Source organism: Pseudocercospora fijiensis, assembly GCF_000340215.1.
Source record: "Pseudocercospora fijiensis CIRAD86 unplaced genomic scaffold MYCFIscaffold_7, whole genome shotgun sequence".
NCBI classification, from domain to species: domain Eukaryota; kingdom Fungi; phylum Ascomycota; class Dothideomycetes; order Mycosphaerellales; family Mycosphaerellaceae; genus Pseudocercospora; species Pseudocercospora fijiensis.
Window position 1 is genome coordinate 1,216,339 of NW_006921538.1, and position 9,189 is coordinate 1,225,527.

General features: G+C 34.6%; 1 protein-coding gene across 1 annotated transcript; it reads right to left on the minus strand.

Moving 5' to 3' along the window:
* Positions 1-325: 325 nt before the first annotated feature.
* On the minus strand, positions 326-499 carry MYCFIDRAFT_141774 (uncharacterized protein; the record flags this gene model as incomplete). The annotated part of the gene is made up of 1 exon (XM_007930936.1): positions 326-499. A coding segment is annotated over one exon (174 nt), but the record flags the coding sequence as incomplete, so codon positions are not given.
* Between the last annotated feature and the right edge of the window lie 8,690 nt (positions 500-9,189).

Below are 9,189 nucleotides of genomic sequence, written 5' to 3' on the forward strand. Positions count from 1 at the left end.
AGATCTTGTTCTTATTGTACTAGTTAAGGAATAGTATATTTATATAGCTACTATAGCTATCTATAAACAAGAGCCTATGTCTTCTACGTACCTTGTCCTTTATATAGCGATAGAAGATCTGTTCTAGCTACGCTAATCTAAGGCTATTATCTGTCTAACCCTTCTTAGAAGAAGCGAAGAAAGTAGTATATTCTAAAGCCTTAAAGTCCTATACCTAAGTGTCCTAAATATTGCCTATCTTAGCTTAATAAATTAGGCTAGGTAGCAGCTACGTTCTATTAGCGTAGATATAGCTAACTATTGTAAGCTACTCTCTATTGCTATCCTATATATTACCTAGCAGTCTCTTGCTATCTAAAGCGGCTTTTAAGACTACTCTCTTTGCCTTTATAAGGAAGCTGATAAGGATACCCTTCTTATCTATATTATATATCCTCTTAGGTAGTATATTATACTCTTTAATAATCTTCCGCTCTACTAACTCGAAGTATAAGTAATATTATGCCTTGCTGTCTGCCTTCTTACGCTCCTTATCTAGTAGTTAGAGATAGAGAGAGAGAATCTTGTTTCTATACCTTTTATAGAAGGTAGGTACTTAACCCTTGCTAGGCCGTCTCTTTACGATATCGTATACGAAGTTGCAAAGTATCGATACTATAGGAGGCAATCTACGCTCTAAAAGGGTATTAAGGTACTCGATAAGCGTACGTTCTTGTTAATAGGATAAAATTATCTAGTTTTCGTGTTTTTAGGCAGCTATTCTAGCGACGCTATTCGCGCGTCTACTAAGCGTCGACCGGTCTACTTTACAATGTCTCGCTACTACTGAAATATTGCGCTTATCTTGCTAATTATTTTCCGCTATCGTATAACTATATTAGTCTATTATAGAAGAAGATATATAGTAGTAAAGATAATGCTAGAAACTAAGAATCTATGCGGCACGTACGGCTGTGCGGCACGCCCGCTTAACTTCTAGTAGCTTCTTCTATAGATAACTAGTATAGACGAACGTCCTATAGTATTCGTCTAAAATAACGCGAACCGGTACTCTATATCGATTTCTGTTCCCGCTATTACTATAAGGGCTTCTACTAAAACTAGTTCTTAGAGCTTCTAAGTTAAACCTCTTAGAGTATAAAGAGATTAGTACTATCTTATACAATAGCCGCTAGTAGCGAGGCCTATTATAAAGAGGTTTATAATTAGTACCTAATATAGCTTACAAAAGACACTAACGATAACAACTGTAAGTTAGCGAGCTTAGGTATTATTTCTTACCTTAGCGGATAAGATTAGGGCTAAGTACTGCTTCTATAGTACTGGTATATAGACTAGCAGTTTCTAACGCGAATACTAAATACTAAGAATATATATAGGGCAATAAGGGCCGTTAATTACTAGACTTTAGGCTATCGGCTAAGCGCCGGAAGATAGTTACTATTAGAGAGCAGCCTAGTAGTACAAATAGAGTCTCGTAAAGTCGTTAAAACCGGACAAGTAGACCCTATATAACAGCTACTTAGTAACAACTAGACGGTTTACGTACGAGCTAGGTAGAAGAAGCAGAAGGCTAATCTAATAGCTTAGAAGCTAAGACTAATAGAAATAATACCGCTTTAGCTAGCTTACTATCGGATTAGCACTACGAGCTAGTAAAGCGATAGTTGCGTAGTAGGTTAGGAAGCGGCGAGACTAGGCGATACGCCGATATAGACAATATTAAGCGTATCTTTACTAAGGGAAGTAAGTAAGTTCTTACTTTAATAGCTAAAGAGGGTTAAATCAAGCCGCTAGACTGCTGCTAGATGTAAAGAAGGCTAATACGCTCGACCTACTACTATAGCTAGATAACATACTACTAAGGAAGTCTATAGGTAGGATCTTACTTATATTAACGAGTCTTCTAGCGGACTATTTATACCTAGCTTAACTAATATCGCTTCTTACTCTACTAATACTATAGTACAGCTACCGGTAGCGTATTAGAAGTATATCAATTAGGCATCGCTATAGCTCTTACTAATTCCTCGTAGACTACTAATAGCTAAGAAGACGAGGACCTCATACTAGATATAACTACTGCATTACCGACTACTGTATTACCGTTATCTACTACTTTAGAAAGCCTATCGCTATATCTAGAATTACTAGATCTATAGTATATAGAAGCAATAGTAAAGGAAGATAGTATTAATACCAAATATACTATCTATTATAGAGGAACTAAAACAGGAGAAAGAAGAGTTCAAAGGCCGTATTGCTAGGCTAGGGATATTTATTAGCATAAGCGAGTTTATATAGTAACAAGTATAATTAGTATATTCAACCTATCTTTAAAACTATACCTTTGTATACTATTCTACATTTGACTTACTAATAGCGTATTTTTGATTATAGTGTTAGAATATATCTAGAAAAAGTACTAGGACTATTGCAATTAGTAAGCCTCGTAGATATTCTTCTTAATCTATACCTTTAGTAATAAGAAGGACAATTTATTAGGATTAGAGTTCTATAAGTATAGCAATAGTATCCCTAGTAGGCATATACCTACTTATTAATATACCTCTTTTATACTACTAGTATAGTAAATTAACGCCTTCTATACTACTAATACTATACTAGGCTCTATATACGCTAGGACTATATTCTTTAGCTAACTCTCGAGTATAGCCCTAGTAAGAAGACCTTACCTTAGTAGATAAGTGTACCTCGAAGGCATCTATTTATATCGATAGTAGATAATATACTCTATCTGTTTAATCGTACTATTAAGCCCTTTTCTTAGATAGGGCGCTTACTAGGCGTATATCTTTATTTTCGCTATTTAGTATACTTATTTACTATACTCTCGTTAATAGTTACAATCCTTTCTACCAATATACCTATTTACTATTTCCTAAAGTTATTATATAACCCGCTATTTAACTTACAAATTATACGAAACGCCCCCCTCCTCGACTAGTTACGCTCTTTTAAGATTCGAGAGATCTTTAGTTAGCTTATAATTACACTAAAGCTATCCTATAGATACTATACAAACTCGTTATAGTACGCTATTAGTCGGTCTATAAGGAACTTAAAAATACGCTATAAGCAAGAGACAGACTACTAGCAAACGACTATATAAGAGCCGGAATTATATATATCTTTGTAGATTAGTAGGAGCCTGCGAAGACGACCTAATTTAGCTAGATTGCTAAGATATAGTACACTAAAAAACTTGTAGTTATTATAAAGCTTATCGATACTCCGCCGAGTCGTATTTGCGAACTTAGCGATACTACTATTCGATAGATTACGCTCGTCAAACCGCCGTTTAATTTCATTAAGTTAGCCGTCTTATAAACGCGCTATTATATCGTTAACGCGTACGGTTAGCCTATAGTAGTAGCGTATTATCGTAGCATTATCGTATCGTATTAAGGGTAGTATTAGCGGAGTATTAGTTAGAGGTAAAGCGTGAGAAGCCTACCTAAGGCTATAACCGGCGCGAGCTCCGAAACTCTCTACTTATAGAAATTAACTAATTAGGTATATAGGATTCTAAAATCCGGGGTCGGCTTAGCGTTACGTATAGCTAACTAGGCATTCTATTAACTAGATTAGTACCCTCCTTGCTATTATAAGTCGAGCTCTATTTAGTAAACGAAGCTTCGCTTAGTAAAGATATACGTTTCTAACTTCTAAGATTCTCTCTATAAAGAGTAGAAAAGATATTCTAATATTCGTAGCGTTCGTAAACTTCGCTATTTTACTTTCTATACGTTAATACTCTAAAGCCATATTTGCTATAGTTAAGATAGGCGCGTAAATAAAAACAAATAGCTTTCGATATAAGCTAAGTAAACTAGACACCTTCCGCCGTTATTACTATAATAGTATTAATACTAGTATATACCGTCTAACCGTCTATAAAGACCTAGCTAGAGGTACTAGCTATAGTTATCTAACAAGTAACCTAAGCCTATTGCTAGGAAATATAATAAATATCTATACTACGGTAGCCTATACTAGATAAGCTAGCTATTTAGTAGAAAGAGGCTTACTTCCGTATCTATATACCGGCTACGAGTGCCGGCTATACCTCTAAATTTAACTTCGCCCTATCTCGAAGGTTAAGGTACCGAGTAGAAACCTAGTACCTTATATTTACTCGGTTATCGTAGAGCACTTATAGGTAAGGTATTGAAAAAGCGTATAAGAAAGTACGAGAAGAGTATCCTAGGATACAGGTCGTAAGTAAATAAGAGTAGTACGCCTAGTTACTTATATAGTACGTTACTCTAAACGACTAAGAGCCTATATTATCTCGTACTTTGCGCTTATACTCTACCTTACCGTTAGTAATCCTTATCTAGGTTTAATACGGCTAACGCTAACTAGCCGCGGTAGTTTAGGACGCGTTATAAAAACATTTTTCCCGATCGCGACGATGCTATTAATCCTATCGATCCTAAGCGATCCTAGAATTTTGAAGAGGTAACCTATAGAACTTAGACGTTTACTAAGACTATACTAAAAATAGAACATTTTTGTCTTATATTACTAAGCCGTAAACCTTCTAGATAAAAAGATATTAAAGAAAGAAAAGATCCTTTTTAGTAGTTATAACTTTATCTATCTTTTTTATCTAGAAGGCCTACGGCTTAGTATTATAGGACAAAAATGCTTTTTTAGTATAGCTATAGGCAAAAGTCTAAGTTTTATAGGTTACCTATTTAATAAAAGCTAAAATAATAAAATACTAAAAGAATACTCTTAGCTTTTTCTAGATCCTAGTATACTATTTCTAGAAATATAAAGTACAATATCTCGTCCTCTCTAGTACAATAATAAATTTATAGATTTTAAAATCTTTATATCTACTAGTTCTTTTATAATTTAAAAGAAATAAGTAGTTATCTAGGATCGATAGGATCGCTAGGATCGATAGGATCGCTAGGATCGCTAAGAATTAATAGGATCGATAGGATTAATAGGATCGATAGGATTAATAGGATTAATAGGATCGATAGGATTACTAGGATCGCTTAGGATTGCTAGGATCGCTTAAGATCGCTAGGATCGCTTACGATCGCTTAGGGCTTGCTTAACTTATAGCTAAAAACAATATGTTATTCTATACTAGAAATGGAACACTTTTCTCTTATATTACTAAGCCGTAAACCTTTTAGATAAAAAGATATAGGGAAAAGAAAAATTGCCTTTCTAGAAATTCTACTTCTAGTTTATTGTTTTTCTAGTAGGCTTATAGCTTAGTAATATAGTATAAAAGTACTCTATTGTTAGTATATTATTATAAAAAATATAAAATTTCTAGATTTCCTAAGAAACTAAAGCTAGGAAAAAGAAATAAGTAATATAGTATTCTAGCTTTTTCTAAGTTATACTTTACTATTTTTAGAGATCTCAAAGGAAGAACTTAAAGCTCTACCTACTAATAAGACTATTATAAAATTTTAAGTTATAATACCTAAAGTTATACTTTACTATTTTTAGAGATCTTAAAGGAAGAACTTAAAGCTCTACCTACTAATAAGACTATTATAAAATTTTAAGTCTTAATACCTAGTAGTTATCCTAGACTCTAGAAAAGAATCTCGAGTGTGCTTTTTTTATAAAGTTCTGCTTATTAAGCGTCGGCTTTTGGAAAAACCTTACCGTAATCTCGCTTGTATTTAACGAAACCTTAACGAAAAGAAATTATCTATAAAAAACCCCTATAAACTAGCTAAATTTTACATATATTAGTACGTAATACTCCGAGATACCTCGTAGTAGTAGTATAGTAATAGAGACCTTTAGAAGCTACTAATCTATAGAGGTATCTCGAGGTCGGCTAACAAAGGTAGATACGAAGGTTACTACCGCATACTTAGAGGGCTAATTTTTTACCTACTCGTAGGCCTAGACTATGCGTTTAAATAGCCCTATTTAAAAGCATATAAGACGCTATGTTAACAATTAGGAGGGGTAGTATTCCTTTACTAACTATAAAAGATTTAGTAGTTTACCCCTAGCTAAAGCTACTACTAGCCCTACTAGCTTAGCTTATTAAACTGTATTCTTAGTACTAATACTACTACTACTACTACTACTACTACTACTACTACTACTACTACTACTACTACTACTACTACTACTACTACTACTACTACTACTACTACTACTACTACTACTACTACTACTACTACTACTACTACTATAAGCACTACCTATACCTATTCGAGTAGCTCTTTAAGGTCTACCTCTTTATATAGATATATTTTTATTATTGCTACTACTATAGGACTTAGTCGGAAGTCTATTGCCTATAATCTAGTTAGTTATTAAGCGGCTACTATATGGTCTCTCTATTTCCGTAGCAAGCTTATTAGCTAATTTAAGCTATTATAGCGGAAGCGACATTAGTATAGCTACTAAATAGACGCTATATTTAACTCTACTAAGGCTAGTTATTATTAGAGGTATAGATACCTCTTTAACGGCTTAACTATAGCAATAATAGGCTATAGACTAACAGCCTATACTAGAAAGCGACTCTTAATCTACGCTAATTTCCGAGGACCTATAGTATAACCTTAACCTATCTAAAGGGACTAAAGAAGGGGTATAAGACGACTATAACCGAGTCTATAGTAACAGTCGCATATCTAATAACTTTGCCTTGCTTATTATAAGGTACTTCGAAGCTAACTTAAGCTACTATATCGAAGGCTAAATAAGGGATATAATAGGGCGCTATTAGAAGTAGTATAACGATAATTGACCTACTAGATAACGTGCGATTAAAGGTATAGACGGCCTTATTCGTAGGTAGATTGCAAAGCGCGTTATTAAATATAGAGCCATTCTTACGGCTTCCGGTATAGTTACTAAGAACTCTAAGTTTAAACAGATACTTAATCGCTTTAAGGATACTATATTGCTAAGCAATAAGAAGCTCCGTAAGAAGCTTCTTATCTCTAATAAACTGCGTACTTATAGGACTCTAGCTTAGGAAGTCTAGGATAATATACTCCGTATTATATCGTAGCGAGTCTAAGAACTAGTAGGGTTTATAAGTCTATCGATACCGAGTCTAGTAGCTCTATTACCTTTAACTCTATTACTAAGTCCGGCCCTTTCTAATACTTATTCGACGGTATATATAACGCGCCGCCGCTTAGATACTAATAGTAAGAATTAGCTAAATAAGGAGCGGTTATTAAGTCGAGTATTAGAGCTATTTTAAGAAGCTATTACTACGTTAGCGGAAGACTAGCTAAGAACTAACGATTCTAAGGCTATAAACAACTAATATCTAATCCGCTAAATAGACAACCTTAATAACCGCTCTAAGAAGCGTATAATGCTAATATACGCGTTATCGGTACGTTAATTTAATAAGCTAAGAGCCCTTCTTATCGGCCGCGGTCGTATCGGACACGTTTCTCTCGTTGCTTTATAGTTATCGTAGGTTATAGACTTTAGTATTAGCGAGAACCTCGTTACTAACGTTCTTACGCCGATAGGATAAAGTAACGACGGCTACGATAGCGATAGAAATGTCTCGTAGTTATTAGAAGCGTTAGATATTAGAAATTAATAGCCGCTAGTATATAGATACTCGCATAGTTAAAGTATTAGACTTAAGCGCGGAGGACTAGATTAGGGGTATATTATATATAGTGTTCCGAATGCTTATTAGTTCCGGAATTAGTAAGAAACTTAGTAAGAGGCGAATCCTTAGTATAGTTATTACTACCTTCGATACTATTAGTTATAATACTATAGTTCTAATAGTTACTAGGATTGAATTTCGACGACTTCTATAAATTTCTATCTTTACTATTCTTTGTTACTATTATTAATAACTACTTCCCCTATATTCTCTATATTACTTCTAACCTCTAATCTATTACTAGAAGGGTTAGCACCTATTAGATCCGGTATTTCTACGCCTACTAGCGGCATAGGTAGTAGCTTAGTACCTAAGTAATCTCTAATATCCGGATACCTTAAACCGTAGTACGTAGCGACCTTGTTTCTACGATAACAAGACAGGCAATTAGTAAGCAATACTACTACTAGATAGTAGGACCCTATCGGTTTTAAACTAGTCCGTAGCCCCTTCTTATACTCGAAGAACGGCTAGTTATTAGTCACCTTACTAAACCCCTATTCGACGGACTATCGTAAAGCCGTCTATTCCTTCGTAACCTACGCCTATATAGGGTTAGGATAGCCCTCTCTCTTCGATTCCTACGATCCGATAATACTATCGACCTATCTATATACTAAATTATATAAGAGAAAGAGCTAGTCTTCAAGAGGGCCGTTATCGAATAACTTATACTATACCTAGTTAATATTAGACTCCCGTACTAGTCGACTATCGCTATAAGAGCTAGAATAAGGGCTATTAATAAGCAATATTCTATCTAGTAGCTATACCCCTTAGAATTTAGGCTATAGAGGTGCTTATAGCCGTTACAAAATACCCTCTAGTTGCGATAGGCCTCGCAATCTTCCTTATAGTACTGTTAATATATCCGAAGATACTACTAGTAGATACTCTAACTAATAGATATAGCGACTCCGCTAGGCTCCGGAGATATTGCTTACTAAGCCGCCTCTTGTTAAAGAATAAGAATAACTTCTACCTTATCGCTAGGCTATGTGCTACCGCATTGGGTGTGTAACTTGACGTAGTAGCTAAATAGCTAAACTTCTTATATATGTCCTTCTAGAAGCCTAGACTAGATAGTCGCTTATAGACTATATAAAGCACCGTAGTAGGTAGCAATGTAAGGCTAACTAGTAATACGATTGAACTAATATCTAATAGGTCTACTAGCTCTATTAATTTAGGCCTTATAAAGCGAAAGTTACCCTTAATATTAGTATCTAGATAACTAAGAAGGTCGAAGTGCTATTTCCTATAGACTCTCGCTAGTTTAAATAGTCGGTTACGCCTTAAGTAGCGGTGCTACTATTTACGTATAGATTTACCCTCCCTAAACGCCTACCGATCCTTATTACTACTATCTTCCTCGAGGTATTTACTCGTAATAGCAACGACCGTTATAGTAGATATAGTAACTATAATAGCTCTAGTTTCTATAGTTTAGTATATAGGTCTATAATAGCTAAGGTCTAAGCCCCTAGAAGGTCTAAAATAGAGCCTCCTTACTATACTAA